At 45.0% G+C, this 18,568-nt stretch overlaps 1 protein-coding gene across 4 annotated transcripts in view; it reads left to right on the forward strand.

Moving 5' to 3' along the window:
* Nucleotides 1–18,568, forward strand: part of LOC147731545 (dipeptidyl peptidase 4-like) — a 688,588-nt gene that overhangs the window by 627,573 nt on the left and 42,447 nt on the right. For all 4 annotated transcript variants that reach the window (XM_086956608.1, XM_086956609.1, XM_086956611.1 and 1 more), the window contains 3 exons: nt 4,144–4,338; nt 5,435–5,489; nt 13,026–13,125. In XM_086956608.1, coding sequence (XP_086812734.1) covers nt 4,144–4,338; nt 5,435–5,489; nt 13,026–13,125 — 350 coding nt within the window. The remainder of the gene's footprint in view (nt 1–4,143; nt 4,339–5,434; nt 5,490–13,025; nt 13,126–18,568) is intronic.

Raw genomic sequence — 18,568 nt, forward strand, 5'->3', positions numbered from 1 at the left:
ACGAAGTTCCTCACGATCGTCGGGCTTGGACCGGTACCACTGATGCAGCCCCACGAGGGCGCCAACTGAAGGACTGGGTTCTTTAAGACCCAGCGGTGCCAGGGGACAACACCTGAAACCTTCGTAGGTTACCTGTTCCGGCGTACGAATGACAGAGACACGGGACACTTCCTTCGGCGTCAAAGATTCAAGGTTTATTTACTGCAGGGAACACAGAAGTCACGACAAGTACAACACGTGCAACTTGGGGAGACTGCTTCAAATTGGTTCTGTGGATCGCTCCTTTTATACACAATTTTCCCATAGGTTTGCATAGCAGACAAAGGTTTACAACCCGGTTCCCACAATTATCCCCCAGATGGGTCGCTTTGGTCACTTTGATACACACAAGGTCCGGAACATAAGTGCGGAAACATTTGGCGGTTCCCAACTGTAAAAACCCATCTTCCCACCATTAGTACATTCCAATCAGCAGTAAAACAGATCGAAATAGGAACAAGGACAGGTGCAGAGGAAGATGGAGACAGTGGGGAGATTGGAAAGGGTGTAAAAGGGGAGGTATCGGGAAACACGAGATACAGGCATCAAAGGGACGTGCCTAATGAGATGCACGGCTGAGACAATAAACCGGCACGGCAAGATGAGCCTCGAGCGGGGCCATCTGCATTACAGTATCATCCCCCTCGTCATAAAGACACTTACAAAGGACATGTGTCTTCCGCAAATATCTTGGGAGTCCCAGGGTCGCGAAGCGGACAACGTCCGTTCGCTGGCTACTTGAGGGCAAGAGACAAAATGGATGCCGTATCTAAAATGGAACCCGTGGGTACAGATGAAAAACCCACATAACAAACGAACGGTTTAAGTTAGCACAGCGAAACTGCGCACACTTACTAAACTCGTCATTTGCGGTTCATAGATACCAGACTCGACCATATTCGTGCGAGTCGAAAACACCACTTACAATTGTCACGGAACCTCACTCCCGCAAAAAAGCAGTCACTGGGCGGAAGTCTCTCCTCTTCTGGAGCATGGACGCCGCTAAGTCCTGAAATAGTTGCGGCCGATGGCCTCTAAACTGTAAGGAGGTGATGACTCTAGCTTTCCGGAGGATACGCTCCTTCGTCTGAAAGTCATGTACACACACGAGGATGTCCGGGGGGGGCCACCCCCTCACCTGGGTAGGCCAACTCTGTGCACCCTGTCCATTTTGATTTCCTGCACGTCCTCCTCATCCAATATCTGCAGAAATAGGGCCTGGACATACTCTCGCAAGTCTCCAGCCTCACCGTCCCAGGGAACCACCCTGATGCGAATGTTGTTTCTCCTGGAGCGGTTTTCCAAGTCCTCCGCATGGGCCTGCAGGTCCAAATTCTGCTCCGTAAGGCGAATAATATCCTGTTGTAGTTGGTGCACATCATTCGCCACACTTAAGTCGTGATCTTCCAGGGTGGCCACTCTTTCACCAATGCCGTCTACATCCCTCTGGACCTCCTTTAGATCCGACGCTAGCTGGGCGCGAAGCTCGGAGATATCCTCCTTGATAGAGGCGAACAGCTACGTCATGAAGGCCTTGGTGGCGGGCGCCTCCTCGTCCGATTGCCTAGACGAACCACTAGCCCCTGGGGAAGATGGCGGCTGCGATGATTTAGGTGCTCCGTCCTTTACCGTCCTCTCCTTGCGCGGGAAGTTATACATCACGGAGGCTCGGCCGTGCCGTGGATTCAAGGCTATCGCACCCCCACCGGGGACGAAGGGTGCTCAGGAGCAACTGCGTCACCTGATCAAGATGGCGGCCAGAGTCCAAAAAGCAATGCAGGGATAGTGTTGACCGGCAATAAGGCCCGGGTTCTCCGCCTCTTTCAACCGGGTCACCAAGGCAGCCAAACCTCAACTCAGTCCACTGCCACCGGAGAGAGGACAGAGCGGCCCAGCCAGCCAGCCCACAGGGTAGAATAGGCCTCTAGTTCCGCTAACATGCCGGACCTGGGTCCACCGCGCAGGGCCAATGACTTCGACCCGTAGTCGTTGCACGCCACGGGCTCCACCTTAGAGTGTTAGGACTCTCGCAGGGACGAGGAGGACACCCCGTCTCATCAGTGGACGCAGACAGCCGTCCCTGCGCCGTCCATTAGCAGCTGCGCCCATGCCGCCCAGCCTCGCCAAGGATCCGAGGCACACCCTCCACGTGGCCAGTCGTCCGTTGAGATCTTCGGTCCGTTACAGCAGAGCGCCCATGATCATCCCAGTGTCTCGGTAGTGCGGAGCAACACTGGCAGTGATAAGGGGGCAGAAGTGAACCGCTGCTCCGCGATGCCACGCCCAACCGGCGCCGGCTCCACTGCACTCACAGGCCGGCTTCTCCCGCACGCAAGGCCGATGCGTAATAGGCCGGGTGACGAACTGCCCGTAGTGGCGCCGTACGGCCACCTAGGATCTCGTCGGGGACACCGGACCTCTCCGCTCGGTGCCGGTGGTCTCTGCGAGCGTCTCAGAGTCGATTGGCACCCCGAAGGCGATGCTATACAATGCTTAGCAGGTCGGGCACCGGAGCGACTCGAAAGCACGTCTTACTCCGACGCCATCTTGGCCACAGCCCCAGCCCCACACTTTTTAACGTTTATATGTCCCCCCTCGAAGACGTTATCACTCCTTTTGGCGTCAAGACAGTGATGTACGCTGACGACACTCAGCTGGTGGTGTCCATCAATCATTCAAACACTAGCCTAGAAAATCTCGCCAGATGTCTGGAAGGTATCTCACAATGGATGTGTGACTCACGACTTAAGCTTAACGGGGACAATTCGGAGATCCTTTTCCTTGGCAACCCGAACAAACTACCCACAAATCTCTCCTGGCCACCCTGCATGGGTACCTACCCGACCCCAAAAACCGAGGTCAAGAGCCTAGGCATCTGGCTCGACCAGGACCTTAATTTTAAAACCCAGGCCAGAAAAACCTCAGGGACCTGCTTCGGCCTTATTCGCATGGCCCGAAAGATCCTCCACCTGATCCCCTTCCAGTCCAGGAAGTTACTGATGCAGGGACTGGTTAACTCCAGGTTAGACTATGGTAACGTCCTGTACCTGGGAGCCCCTGCATCAGTCATTCAGAAACTTCAGGTGGCGCAGAACGCGGCAGCCAGAGCCCTTACAGGAACCAAAGCAAGAAGCTCGGCGAAACCAGCCCTCAAAAGCCTGCATCGGCTCCCAGTGAAAGAGCGCATCACCTTCAAGACGCTCTGCATCTCGCACAAAATCATGCACGACAAGGGCCCCCCAATCCTCAGATCCCTGATGAAACCACACCAGTCTACCAAAAACCTAAGATCTGATGCACTTGCCCTGGCTCACATCCCAAGAATAAAAAAGGCCAGATCCGGCGGCCGTTTGTTCGCCTACAATGCGCCAAAGCTATGGAACACCCTCCCAGTAGCCATGAGGAGAGATCATAACCTCCTCTCCTTCCGAAAACAATTAAAAACTTGGCTCTTCCCCTAAACTCCCTGTTAACTTCCCTTCCCATGGAAAAAACTAGGTCCTGTCAGCGCTGGGATGCCCAAGGGTAGCTATGCGCTCTACAAATCCACTTCCAAATTCCAAAAAATTCCAAATATTCATATTGCCACCATCATAAACCAAGACCAGCTTCATAAACCTGGGCTGATCCTCTTTGTTCAGTTACAGCCATCATATGCCCTGATGACATATGACTTTTCCATGTACCTCCTCATATGATTATACACAGCATCACATATATTCCCATGTGCTCGTATATCTATATGTCACTATCATATACCAGAGGCAACATTATACTCTTAAATTTAGCTCCACATGTAAATAAAACCTTGTTCACACACGTAGTGCAATATGTATTTACCTGACACCAACATATTCGAGGAGCAGATTTCTAAGTTCAGCCTTGATCAGGTTTTTCTACCAATCATTTTCCAATCTACTGCCTTATTTGCCCATGTACCGACTCTTTCACTAATGCACAAGAATGAGTCATTAAAAAAGTATTGTGATCCCAGGATTAGCCTTGTATGTCCAGCATGGCAATGTAGAGCTGATGTAATTATACAAAATGTTTACTAAGAGTCCACATTAACAAAGTAATGAGCATTTTGAAAATCTATTTTAGGTATGCTGGCCCTTGCAGTCAAAAAGTGGATCAAGTTTTCAGAATCAATTGGGCAACATATCTTGCAAGCACAGAAAACATAATTGTGGCAAGCTTCGATGGAAGGGGTAGCGGCTATCAAGGGGATCACATCATGCATACACTCTATCGAAAACTTGGAACAGTAGAGGTGGAGGATCAAATCTCAGCAGTAAGGTGAGTGGAGCATTTTGATATCTATCTTCTATGCCTTAAAATGCAGCTTTGAAAATAGATGAACAAATCAGTTACTCCGTATGATGGTCTGTGTTGTGTGCTCTACTTCTGTAAATTTAAATGTCGTTTTTATTTCTCGTGCATGCAGGCTGTGATATTATGTTTTAGCAAGGTCATTTGATGGATTATAGGTATTTATTCTTGTTTAAACATCGTCAGGCCAGCCACTTTATCTCTGTTCTGGTAGACAATGCCAGGTGGGAACAGGTCTTCAGTTGTTGCAGTCATGTTTCCCCAAAGTGGCTCGAGCATACGTGGTGTGAGTACCTTTGGCGGGAAATAACCCATGATGACAGGTCGAACATGTAATGCCAACAAGGTGGATTTATTATAATTTAGGTTAGGACAGAAAATAAACTATTTCCACCAGCATCAGGTCTGACAATAGGGTGTTCTCAATGGTGTGGCTCCAACATTTGGTCTTTGCCTTACCCTGTTCTCTGATGATACAGTGGAAGGCATGGATGGGACGTCAGGACATCTGCATTTGTTTGGCAGAGGTCCTGTTACACACCCTCCTCTAAATGAGATGAAGCCTTTAGGGTCGTTATTAACACTTTGAAGAACATTCTATTCTTAACATTGTAAAGAAGTTTATGATAAAGTAATCATGTTTTCTGAGTGATAAGACAGTGCCTTGAAGTAGGATGCTCAGGGTTTGGTAACATAAGGGCAACAGGAACATTTGATTTTTCACTTTTGAGTCAAGTGGTGTTGGTGGAATAAATATAGTGCAATGAGACTACCTTGGTTGAATGCTTTGTGCTCAACATATCAATTTGAGTTAAACTAAATTTGAAATTTCATGTCATGCTATGTTACAATTTTGTCAGGGAAGCACCAAATACTGTAAGATATAATGTAGCTAATTTCTGTGTATACGTGAACTACTGCTTTACAGCGTAGGATAATGTTGTTTGTAACTTTTTTTAACTCAGACTCATGCAAAGTTAAAAACATTTAGGATGTTTTTCCAGCCCACAGGTCTGTTTTTATTTTTCTGCATGTATAAATAATGTTGTTAAACTTTCTTTAGGCAATTCATTAGAATGGGCTTCATTGATGAAAAAAGAGTAGCCATTTGGGGCTGGGTAAGTTCCTACTTTACTTAATTTCTTTATCAATACACGTTAAGTTTCCTGTCCAGTTTTACCTGTTTAATCGTAAGCTCTACATTTCCAGTGCTTTCTTTCCCCTTGAATACCTAATTACTGAGTTGCCTCCTGTGAGAAGGTGGATTAGTTGGTATGACGAAGGGTGTTGGTTATGCCGGAAATGCATTGGGATTAATGAACAAGTCCTACCTCATTGTTTATGATCTGATTAATGGGCTGTTGAAACCTATTTTGATTTGGATCTACATCACACATACTAATAAAAAGAAGCACATCAACAAGATGGATATTGTTCATGGTTTATTTTTTGAACACCTTATTTTTGAACACTTACGCTGTATAGATATGATTTTAATTATGAACAATATTGTTTTTCCATTGTGAAAAATGTCCAATAAATTTTGATGAATTATTAATACACACTCATGCTTTAGTGTATCAGGTAGTTTGCATCCTGTCTAGAACATATTGCTCTAGTTTGTATTTCCTTTCTAAACTGGTGGTAGGGTGGAACCACTTCAGGGAGTGCACACCAAGTAAGAATATTATTGAATATTTGGTATAGTTTGTGAAATAGTTTAACTTGAGTGCACACAAGCTGATGTTAGTACTTCTGGATAGTAGGGGTTGAGGCAGTTTACATGGATGACCCTCTTGTGGTTACTGCAAGAGCCAAGGTCCATTAGATAGGTGACCTCCCCTCCTTCTTTTTAGGATCCCACCTTTCAAGGTCGTGTTGAATCTTTTGAAAAGGCATTACACTGTGGATGGTCTGGGGCAGTGGACCTGTAGGTCACTCTACTCTTGTTCCACATGTGTTTTAGTTATCCAGAAATTAATTTTGTACCTCTATCTGATACAACATTCTTAGGGAAATCCACTCTGGTAAACACACCAATGAGGGCACTTGCCGCCACAGGGGCAGTTGTGGTCCTAAGGGGAATAGCCTCAAAATACCTGGTGGCATGATCCACCACCACCAAAATATATCTGTGACCTGCTGCTGTAGGAGGGTTAAGGGAACTCACAATGTCAATCATTGCCCTCTCAAAGGAAACCCCAAACCCTGGAAGTAGAATTCAGGGGGCATGTGGATACCCACCTGTCTTGCCAATGGCCTGACAAGTGGGCCAGGAGTTGCAAAACTCCTTCACCTTCTGGTGCATCCCTGGCCAGTAGAAGTAGCTGATTAGCCTACTCCATGTTTTGGTTGTGACCAAGATGTCTAGCTAGGGGATGTCATGGGCTAAGGTTACAAGGAATTCGACAAACGCTTGAGGTATTACCACTTTGGGACCAGATTTGGGGTCTCTGGCCTCAGAGTAAAGGATTCCCTCCTCCCAATAGGTCCTGTGGGAACCACTAACATCACCTCATTCCTGTGCAGCAACAGCAGTATCTAGGTGGCACGCCGAGACCCAAACACCAGATTCGATGGGCGAAGAGAAGCCTAGGATGAAGAAGACCCCATGCACAAAAACTGAAGCCCTGCAGCAGAAGAAAAAGGCACCAATTCCTTTCAGATTTCTTCCTGGACTCGACAATTGCTGCTGCTATCCCCTCTTGTCACCTGAGAGGACTCCAGGAACCCTTGAGTACCAGCCTCCATGAAATCCCTGAGAAGCTCCCTTGGAGTGAAGGTATCACTCCCCTGCACATCACAGGCACCAATCCTGTGAAGTCTGGTTTGTCGACTTGCTGCTCCCCGACAACCTCAATGCAGTACCATAGCAAGAGAAGGTACAACAGTGATGGAGAGATGGATGTGTCTCTCAAACAAGTTTGGACTCACCAGGACCTACTGGAGCTGCGGCGTACCAATACCCAGGGTACCAAACCCTCAATGTCAAACACCTAGTGGAAGAGTCCCCTCCAGACTCCCAAATCACCAGAAGTAAGCACCCATTGAAAGACGTTGAGACACCTGACCTGAGACCCACTTCCTAAGTGGCGCAGCTGTCCCAAGATCTCCTCTCCAAGTTTCCTGCTCCTAACCATAAGGACCGTAAGACACATTACGCCCAGCTGACCTCTTCCCTCTGCACCCGTCCCCACTGGACCCCACCACCAGCCAACCAGCCCTGCTTCCATGGTCCCCAGGCCCTTAAGACCTCCTTCCTCTAGGTAGACCCCCTGGGCTTACCTGTAAGTATCTCAGTGTAGTGCATTTTCATGTAATGTAATGCAGTATTTATAAAGCGCTGACTGACACTCCGAAAGGAGCATCCTGGCGCTAGTTGGAGGTGAGAGGCATCCCGAGGAATCCTAAATGAGTGAAAGACAGAATTCATCTGAGGAGCTGAATACCCAGGTTTTCAGTGCCTTCCGAAATTGGGTTTCTGTTTTTAGCAATCTTAGATGAGTTGGCAACAGGTTCCAGGCCTTGGTTCCCAAGGCAGCCACTGTTTTTCCCCTTTTTGTTTTACATCTGCAAATGGGTGATTTGAGGAGGTTGACTGACGAGGACCTAAGGGTCCTGGTTGTGATGTAGGGAGTGAGTCTTGCTGTAAGGTATTTTTGTCCCAATTTAAGCATGGCTCTAAAGGAGATTAGGAGGATTTTAAAATGTACAATTGGATACTGCTCTCTCCTTCCTTCCACACGCTGTAGCTGTATCAGGAACCTGCTTTAGTCTCATCAAATCTCTTATGCAGTGGGAGCCAATGAAGGGCTTTCAGGACAGCCGATACCAAGGACCTTTGTGGAAGTTTTAGAACTAGACGTGCCACCACATGTTGGACCACTTGGAGACTTTTAAGTGTTGATTTGTTGGCTCCTGTCAGAAGGCTGTTGCAGTAGTCAAGGCGCAAGAAAATCAGGGCCAATGCCACTGATTTTCTTGCAGCGAGTGGAATTAAATCAATGATTTCTTTTTAGAGATTTAATTAGGCTAAAGCAGGTTCCTGATACAGCTACATCGTGTGGAAGGAAGGAGGGAGCAGTATCGAATTGTACTCCCAAATGTTTGGCTCTGTTCACCATTTCAGGCGGAGGTGTTGTCCCCTCTGGCCACCAATCACAAATCCAAAATGAAACATCTTTCCCTATGGGTAGGGTCTCGGTCTTGTCGGTGTTGCATCTGAGGAGGTTGTCCTTCATCTATTGGATGACTTCAGCTAGGCAACGTTTAAAAGTTAAGTTCGGCATCTGTGGAATTGTTGTCCAGAGAAAGGAGCATTTGGATATTGTCTGCGTAGGACGTAACTTCAACCCCAAAGGATGCTATCATGGAGATGAGTGGGGTCATATAAATGTTGAAAAACAGTGGGCTTAGCGACGAGCCCTGTGGCACTCCTGTTGTATGTTGCATTCCACAGAGAGGAAAGTTCCAAGGGCCACAGCTTGTCTGTAGCCCCCTTCATCTTTGCGCACCAGCTTAAAAGCCCTTGGTACTGTGGTCCCAGCCGATCCTGAACTTATCCTACCGAATGATTGGACCTGGTCCTGAAATCGACCTAAAACGAGAAGGCAAAGTTCATGAAAGCGTTGCCTGAATTTTTATTCGTTTTTCTGCTTTTTCCCCATTGTTATCTATGGAGCATAATTGTGCAAATAATTGATATATTTATTGAACTTTGCAAAATCATATCTATGAAAGTAATTACCTTAGAACTGTGTTCTTGGTCTTAAAAATTATATAAATTTCAATGTTATTTTTACAAATCGGTTTTGTATTTAATCTTGATTGTGTGTCTCGTTTATTGCCTCTGTGAGGACAGCAAATGATTTGTACTACCCTCTGATAAGCCTAACATCTCCCCCACTCTACCACAAAAAGAGAGTTAGTATTATCTAGTTATACCTCTCTATACCCAGTGGGGATTCTCCGGACTCTCTAAATTGTGTACTTCATTTTAGTACACTGTACAGACTGCCAGTTTCCTGCACTGGTGGTTCAGCAGTGGAATAGAACACTTTGCATTTGTTGGAACCACTTTGTCAATTAGTAACCACATGAGTAAATTTAAAAATTGTCTTCAGATAGTCAAATTTTTTGATTGATCTATTTTTTTTCTACATTTCTAAAATGAGCTGCCAGGTCCTTTGTTAAGTCCCTGAAACTAAGTGGTTAGGAATGTAAAAGTCTATGCTTTAGTATAGTTATTTTTCTTAACTTCATTAAAAGGTCTCAACTTTAATAAACTAGTGGCTGACTCCGATAGCCAAGCTCAGGAGCACCACCTGACTCCTTACATGGACCTCAACCATGCTGAATGTAGGGCCCTCTGTAAGGGCTGTGGTATCAAAACAGGCACACGTCCCAAAAAGGAATATCTGAGATAAAGATAGCTTGCTTTGAAAGAGCTAATTCAGAATTAGTGGCTCAATCTGAGGAAGAGGAGCCTACTAATGAGGATGATTCCATGAAATATAAGTTAGTCCCCTCAGACATAGCTTAGGTCCCCTCTAATGAGGATCTCATGCTACAAAGATTGACCAGGAGATTGCAGTTAGAGGCTCAGCTCCTTGAAATAGAGAAAGAGAGAAAGGAAATAGAACAAGGACCTATCTCCCATGGCAGCATACAACTAAATAGGGAAATTGGAGGCTTTTATGACTCAGAACTCTGCATAGGGATTGTCCCTAAGTATTCTATGGTAGTGCAATCACCAAATGGCTTACTGTAGTTGAAAGAGCCTCTGTAGCAAAAAAAGCAGCTAGACCTAATTGGGCTCCTCTCTTGTGGGGCCTATTCTCAGGAAAATGCAGGGATAGACTCCTGGCATTGCCTGAAAAAGTCTTATGACCTCATGAAGGGTACCCTAATTCAGGGCTTTGGAGTCATCACTCGTAAGTATAAAATAATGTTCACGGAGCACCAAAAAACCCAGAGTCAATTCTAGGTGGAATTCATGGACTTTTCAGTAAAACCTCTAGGTGGTTGGTTAGCAGATCTGCAGCTGGCTTCTTAGTCTGCTTGCCTTTTCTCTTGAAGGGCGGGGCCATTCTTTGAGACTCTGGCACCTCGTTTCACCCTGCACTCCGATCGGTGCTCTGGTTTTCTCAAACACCCAGTGTAGGATTCCAAGCATTTCTGCATTGATTCTCAGTTCTGACTCAGCCCAGCACGAGGCCTCCAAATTATTGCCATGCAAACAATTAACTGGAATGGATGAAGATACTGCTGACTCTTTTCGACCAGCAACCCCTCCCCAGTCAAAGGGAACCCTCTCCATGATATGTTTGTTATCAATTGCCAGAGAAAAGGCAAGCAGACTAAGAAGCCAGCTACAGATCAGATACCAGACCCTTCTCCTAAGGTAGAAGTTGAGCTTTTGGGCCCAGGGTACCCTCTAGGAAAGATCTGTGCCAGGGGCAGAAAACGTGTCCTACCTTTAGGGTAGTTGCACCCTCTAGTGGCCTGTGGGAAAAGATAGGAGGTTTTCCCACAATCCCAAGATGGTGGAATTTCAGGAGAGGGGTTCAGATCACTTGTCCCGCCCTAGGGGTGGTGTAGGACAAGTGGGGACACTCCTAATCTAACATATGTTCCCACCTTTCCTCTCACCAAAAGTGAAGCAGGACAAGAGGCTTGGTTTCCCCTACTATCTTGTGCCATTTGAAGCTTCCTGCCCAGGAAGGTCAGCCTATTCCGGAGGCCACGATCTGGTGGCATTTGAAGCTTCCTTCCCAGGAAGGCCATCCTGTCCTGGTGGAGGTGTAAAGCACCTTAGCCCAGAGCAGGCTTTGTCTCTGTCCTTTGAGAGCACTGGCTCTCACCCCATGAGTTCAGAAGCATGTCTGGTAGTGGTAGGCTGGCGAAAACGAGTCAGAAATCACACCATGGCTTGGTAGGTTTAACGGGGACCCTCTAAAAGGGTCTTTTGTGTGAATTTATTGATAATTCTGGTATCAGGAAGGATTTACTAAGACATGAGGTTTGGTACCAAACCCCTTAGAAACCAGTGAAGCCATCATGGCGCTGTGAAACTCGTGTGGACAAGAATCCAGCCCAAATCCTCGTCATGGCTTCCCTGTGCACTTACAACATCTCATAATAGACTGGACATTGTACGGCATGTTTGCTCATGCTGATATGCCCACACATAAGATACAGTGCACCCTGCCTTAGGGCTAAAAGCCTGCAGTGGGGTGACATTCCTATATCTATGCAGTGTATCGGGGCATGGAACACATGGCTGTGTGCCATGTTGACTCTTGAAATTTCTCTGCAACAATTCATGCAGTCTGCAATGGCAGCATGCACAGCCTTGGAGTCCCTGCACAAAAACAACCAGTGGTGGAGCCCCAGAGGACCCCCTTCAGTACCCAAACCTTAGGTACCAGGAGTACCCGTTACTAGGAACTTATATGGGTAACTGAAGTTGTGCTAATCATGGAACAGGTTTTGGGAAATACATCTGGCACTGTGGACCTGATTAGCAGGGACCAAGTGCATTTATAGCTCAAAATCACATCAGACATCTGACAAAAAGTGGGGACTAACCATGTCAAAAGAGGCACTTTCCGACAATCATTTATAAGGTGAACTTAGCATGCCTTAAACCTTATATAAACATAGGTTTCCCATAAATCAAAGTAAGTTTCTTTGCCACTTCCTTGTCAATGAAGTGTTTTAAAACTGCACCCTAGCCAGAGCACAATGGTGTTCTTTGGAAGCATACACTTTAGTGATATATGTGAATTGTGCAAACGCACACTGCAATTGACCTATTAAATTGAACTCCCTCATCACTGCTGCATTTCCTATGCCAGATTACTATGGTACTATGACCTTACAGTAAAGTTAAGTAAATCAATTGTGTAAAGCCAATTTAAAAGTTAATATTCAAGGACTGTGCACATGTACTGTGACTCTGAATGGCACATCCAGAATGTACAGTAATACAAATAGCTAAGTGAAAGTCCAAATATGGTTAAAAAAAATTAAGTATGGGTCAACTCAGAAAAAGGTGACTTGCTAAAATTATATTCTGAGAGTAATATGCTATTCATTATCTTGTTGAGTGTCTGAAGGGATCATTACTCATGAGAGGTGAAGCCTTTAGGAGATCAGGTCATGTCTTTCACACCCCCTCCCAACCCATACTTCAACAATGGTGATAATGTAACACTCCAAAGATCAGTTTGCATGGTTTTTGCTATTGCTATTTTTTCATGTTTAGAAGTTATAGCGAAAGGTATTTCAGGCTTCACATGTATGTTTATATATTGGGATTTATTCTGTAGCCATGCATAACTAAATAAGTGTAATAAGCATTTTGGGGACTAACTTATCATTATTTTTCATCACATTTAAGACCCATTAGTTTTTATTGAAAAAGATAATTTTTCTATGTGTTCACATATGAGCTTTTATTCAGTGTCACATGGAGAAATTGAGTTTGGTTGTTTTAAGTTATATTGTACTAACTGTTATACTATACTTTGAACTGTCCAGAGAGTAATTGATGATGACAATGTAAGTCCTATATTTAAAATTGCTCCTGACATGTTAGTAAAACCTGTTTCTTCTTAGTGCTTATAAATTGCATGGTTTGTTTTCTGCAGTCCTATGGGGGCTATGTGTCATCAATGGTGCTCGGAAGTAATAGTGGAGTATTCAAGTGTGGAATTGCTGTAGCACCGGTGTCCCGCTGGCAGTATTATGGTAAATGTATTCAAATTCTTACAATTAAAATATTGCTTAGCTAATTGGTCTAGTAAAAAGAAAATGCTACGAAACACTACCACATAGTAAAGCAACACATTACATAAGCATAACATATTTTACAACCATGGCTCCCTCGTCTATCTCCTGTTTACTTGGCCTCCCTCCCCAGAAGTTACCAATACCTGGGATAGTAGTTGATTCAAATTGGGACTATTTAGTTCCCCTGAAAAATGAGGGTTGACCTAGAGAATCAGCAATTTTGCATTCAATCCCCCTGATAATTCCTGGTTTCCTCATGCTTTTCTCCTACAGATTTCACTGGATTGGGACAGTTCAAATATCTGGAAGGGAAATGCCATGTCCACAGTACATCTTCATAATTAACAGTGAGATTCTAATGAGAACCTAAATGCCAATGATAGAATCTCCTGTAATATGATTTCTAGTCTAGTACTGATTAATGGCACAGCACAGAGGAAGGACGGTCAATTTGGGGTCTCCCGGGGTCGTAACCACGACCCATAAGCCACCCGTTTTGACCCCTGCCACCTTCCTTGTGACCCCTGGCTGTTGTTCAGCCTTGGCAAGTGCTCTGGTGTCATGAAAGCAGCCATAGTGTGAGCAGTTTTGCATTGCTGTGCTGTGCTGAACCTCTACCTGCAGAGACATCATGATGGCCGGCAAGCTGTGCCTGGGTGGGAGAAATAACTCTTCTCACTCGTTGCTGTGGTGACCTGGGCAGCCGGTGCAGTCCTTGATTGATCTACTGCGGGCCTGGGCAGGACGCCCAGCGAATGAGTTGGAAGCACACGCAGCGTGGCTGGACATGATTGGATAGTGACTGCTAACAGCACGCGTGTGTAAACGTAAGCACACACCTGCTGCACCCTACCCTAGCTGAGAACCTGGTGCCTGGTGCAGTATGTGTACCACCATGTTTGGGACTATCAACCATCAATATGGTAGCATGCAAAAACGCTACCATTCATGATGGCTCTGGCACAAATTATTGACCAGCCCCTGCACTGCAGTAAAAGCCCCACTGATGCAGCCTTGGAGTCGAGTCAGACTCATGCCAGCTGCGTGGGTGCTGGTTGTCAAGACTCTAAAGTGACTGGATAGAAACAGCGCGAGTTCGGAATAGGGACATGAGTGACTTGCTTAACCTAACTGTCACTCTCTGACTGAGTCAGGCCAAGGGGCAGGTTAGGTGATGTGATAGTGAGACTGACTGAGTCATCACATCGACTCGACTAGAGTCTTGACTCTCCATTTCCCCTTGTGGTGGTACCGATCTTTGTGACTCCTGTGACCTGCGGGCCCTATACAAACCTCTAACAGAAGCAACAATTAAAGTAAGATAACATTATTTGTTTTTTTTGGGAGCTGTCACAAGGTTTTCAAATGCCCTGCAAAACTTCAAGCACACATATCAGGTTCAACCCTTCTAGTGGGCTAGCTATCATTTAGGTAATATGAATAACACATTAATTGCCATTGTTTTATGTTGAACACTGCATTTGTGTAGCCACTGCATGCACATTCTCGTTAGTAAGTCATGGTTGACTGGCCAACAAGACCGTGTAGTTTTGAACACCACCAAGGCCGGGATGGATATATCGGGCATCGAGCAATGGATAGGCATTTGCCCAGGAGGCTGGAAGGGTGGGAGCCAGGCTTTGTTAGTGGGGCCAGTTTTGTAGCAGTGTAGCAGTTTTAAAATAACTGTAACATTCCTTTCCTAAGTTGACAGGGTATGCTCAGACGTGAGTCCCTTTCTCACTTAGCCACTGGATTCAAGATAGCCTGGCTGATGAGGATTATGAATCCGAGACCGGTCCCAGGATGCTTGTTTCCGGTCCAGGGAAGACATGGCTTGGCAGTTCGGGCTGGACTGTTCCCATGACGCACAGGGTCAGACTGATATGCAAATGGCCATGTCTGAACTGGGGTGGCTGAGTGAGCTAAAGAATGGTGATGGATTAAACCCAGATCAGTTGACTGGGGGTGAGTTTGATTTGCTCAAATGCTCCATCCATCATCCCCTTTTGTTTCGCTTTCTTTTAAAAAAAGACATCTTTTTTTTTTTAATCACAGCCCGTTTTTTCTTAAAGGAAAATGGAATGTATTTAAAAAATATATACAAACCTTTTTTATGAGTAGGCAATGGTGTCATGGACCACTGCTTATACATAAAAAAGTTTTGGTAAACATTCACATAGAGGAAGCAGCCCCTTGATGACCCCTTCCCATTTGGGAATGGCTTACCACCTCATTTGAAGAGGTGTTAGAATATTAATGTTTTGCGACCAGATTTAAGTTACAAAACATTAATGCACCCCTAAAGGATTCGATATTTGGAAGGGATGCCTTTAACATGCCCCTTACAAACACTAATTTGATATCTATTCCCAAACCCAATTAGTGATTCTGTAATATTTGGTAGCATTTTACCGAATTGCTAATTAAGTTTGTGAGTTTAAAAATGCAATGTTTGTGTAAGATAGGCTCTGTTTTTATGAATTGGAGCCTTGCCAACTGCTAAATGGCAAGATACATGAGGGCCAATCTCTTTGTGGCTATTCTGTATATTTCCAGAGCTGCAACTAACAATATCCTTCCTGAGTACTCAGGGGCACTCTTTTGGCTCTGCTTCAATATAGGGCTTTGCTTCAGTCTTGCCCCTTACTCCATCTATTCTTCTGGGACAATGTTGGCTTATATTAATGTTATATTTTAGCTGGGTTAATTATCTGCCTGTAATCAATCACTCCCATGTGAGTTATCTTGATCTATGCTAATCATTTAGCAAATCTGTTTGCTGCCATGGCAATTATTTGATGCCATTGCTAGGCAATCAACTTTTCCTGATTAATGGATAACCTTGCAGTGTAATTTCCTTTCGGGCTGACATCCTCTGTTGCAAAATATTGCAATCAAAACAGAAATCCTGGACATACCCTACCCATACATCTTACCATGAGCCATATACTGCTCCCACATCAGTGGCTATTGTGTTCCCTAGTGGTTGTTCTCTTCATTCCACTGCTTTTATAATTCGAACTTGAAATAGTTAACAGTGCAGTCCTGAAAAAGTAATGCCAATCCTATTTTGAAGCATAATGAAAAGGGACCAGGCACCTTCCCTGGAGTGTTGTAATATACCAGGAAGAGTCGCCAATCACCTCACCTGACTGTGTAACCTAGTACCTGAGTCAGTCTTCCTCATACTCCTTTGAGGGTAAAAATTGCATTCTTTGACTTTTGTCTTTAAATCTGGTGTTCTTGGTCTGGCTAGTAACTTCCATGAAGGCAAATTACCAGCAGCAGGATGCTGACAGCATCCATTTCTGAGTGCCTCTAGACATGTTCTCAGCCAAGAGGGACTAGGTAACAGTCAGCTACATTTTCCTATCCATCCCCATTTTAATCAGTGCTTCACAAAAGATGCTGTACATATATAGCAATAGTTACTTCAAACTTGGTCAAATACCAGTAACCGCCCTCAGCTAATACCCTTTTCCCAAAACCAAATATACATATGGCTCCATAAAATGAACAAAGCCGTCCAACAAAGTTCAATGCCACCTCTTCATAGTAGATTAACTTGAAGCGTTCATCACTGCTACTTTCGTTACATTCAGATATGTAAAAACAGACAGCAAGTCTTCAACACAATATTGCATTATGTCACAAAATTTGAAAAACTCCATATATAATATTTTGTATGTCAAGATAATATTCTTTTGGAAAATCTTCAATGAGTAATTTTGATTTCAGAAACATTATAGTGCCAAATGCAAATTTGGTATTTGAAAAATATAATGAGCTCCATGTTTGGAAGTACCTGATCATCAGAGGTTAAACAGGTCGGTGGATCTGCATCCCACACAAGAGATGATATGGCCTTGAACCTGTCAGACAAGAAATAGTTACAGTAGTTTAAACCTGAACTCAGCCCCTTAGTGGCTATGCCACGAAGCGGTCAGTTCTTAGAAAATCGTGTGAAGCAATTAGCAGTAACAAAACTGTTAAAAAGTCAAAACACAATGCAACAAAAATTCCCCAAGTAATTTAAAAAAAAATTGAGAAAAATTGAGTGCGCAAAATTACATCACAATCAAACAAAATCAAATAAGGGGAACCAGAAATAAGAATGTTTAAATATTTAAGGAAAAGAGCACCTGTCAAACTCCAATAAGAAGTCACTATTTAAACTTAACTGAAACCTAGATGCCATTTCAGGCTGACTGTGCTGAAACAATGGTTAGAGATAACAAGTTGGTAACCCCAGTTAAAGATTTCACCTTCTGACTGATTACAAGTTTGGCGGTCCATTGTACCACCAAACTCACAGTGACGCGGCGGGAACCGCCACACTGGTGGTCTGACTGCGCATTTCGAATGCGTTGGTCCCACCGCCGCAGATCTGACGCAACTACCGGGGATCTGTGATCCCTCTGCTTTGGCATGGCATTGTGGGGCAGCGATGTGCTGGTGGTGCAGCTGCGGCACCACTAAGCATATTATTACATTCCACACCTCTACACTTTTCGTGGCGGTGAGCCCACCTTGAAAAATGTGGGTGTCAGTAAAGTAAGAGGGTCCTACAGGGCCCCCTGGTGCCCCTGTGCATGGGATTTCAAGCAGAGGGGCACAAGTTGTGCCCCCTGTCTGTTTGCACCTCTGTTCCTGCACGGCATGGACTGCACAGTCCATACCGTACAGGAACAGGTTTTGGTGCTCTCAGAGCACTACAGTTCTGAGGCTCGCATATGAGCCTTAGAACTGCAATGCCGAAGGAATGCCAAAGCACTTCCAACTAGACCACGAGGAAACAAGTAATCTAGAGGTGGTCGAAGGTTCAGTTTTGTGTTCTTGGAGTGGGGCTCTGGCATGGTGGCTCACTCCAAGACTGCCCAACTCATAATCAGGTTTTAAGTCTCTAAAATGAAGGTTGAAATCCTCCAGCGGAGTAAGGCTGCAGGCTGTATCTGGTGAAGTCCTCTTGTGGTCGGTGTTTGGATGAAGTCCCACTGACGTTTTGGGGTTTTACAGCGAAAGCTCTGACTAGGAAAAATACTTTTCACACCTTTTCCACGTCAATATTATTACCTTAAAACTTAGTTTTCTTTATGGAGCTCAAATCCTCCATCTGGACAAGCCTGAAGCTGTATCCAATGAAGTGTACTTGAAATTGGACACTTTTGGCATAAGGTCCTACTGATGGTCCAGAGATCTTAGAAGTACAAAAATGTTCTAAGTCCCAATTATTTTAACTTTCTGATGGAGCTTCCCTCGGTCAATTCATATGCTCCCAGGACCACAGGGGCAGCACTTAGGGGCCAGGACTCCCTCCAGCAGAGGTCATCAGCAAGGTCTAGTTCAGGTCCAGTTGCTAATGGTCATCTTTGTACTTCAGGAACAAGGCCTCTTGAAG

The sequence above is a fragment of the Lissotriton vulgaris genome, chromosome 2_1 (assembly GCF_964263255.1).
Source record: "Lissotriton vulgaris chromosome 2_1, aLisVul1.2, whole genome shotgun sequence".
Lineage (NCBI taxonomy): Eukaryota > Metazoa > Chordata > Amphibia > Caudata > Salamandridae > Lissotriton > Lissotriton vulgaris.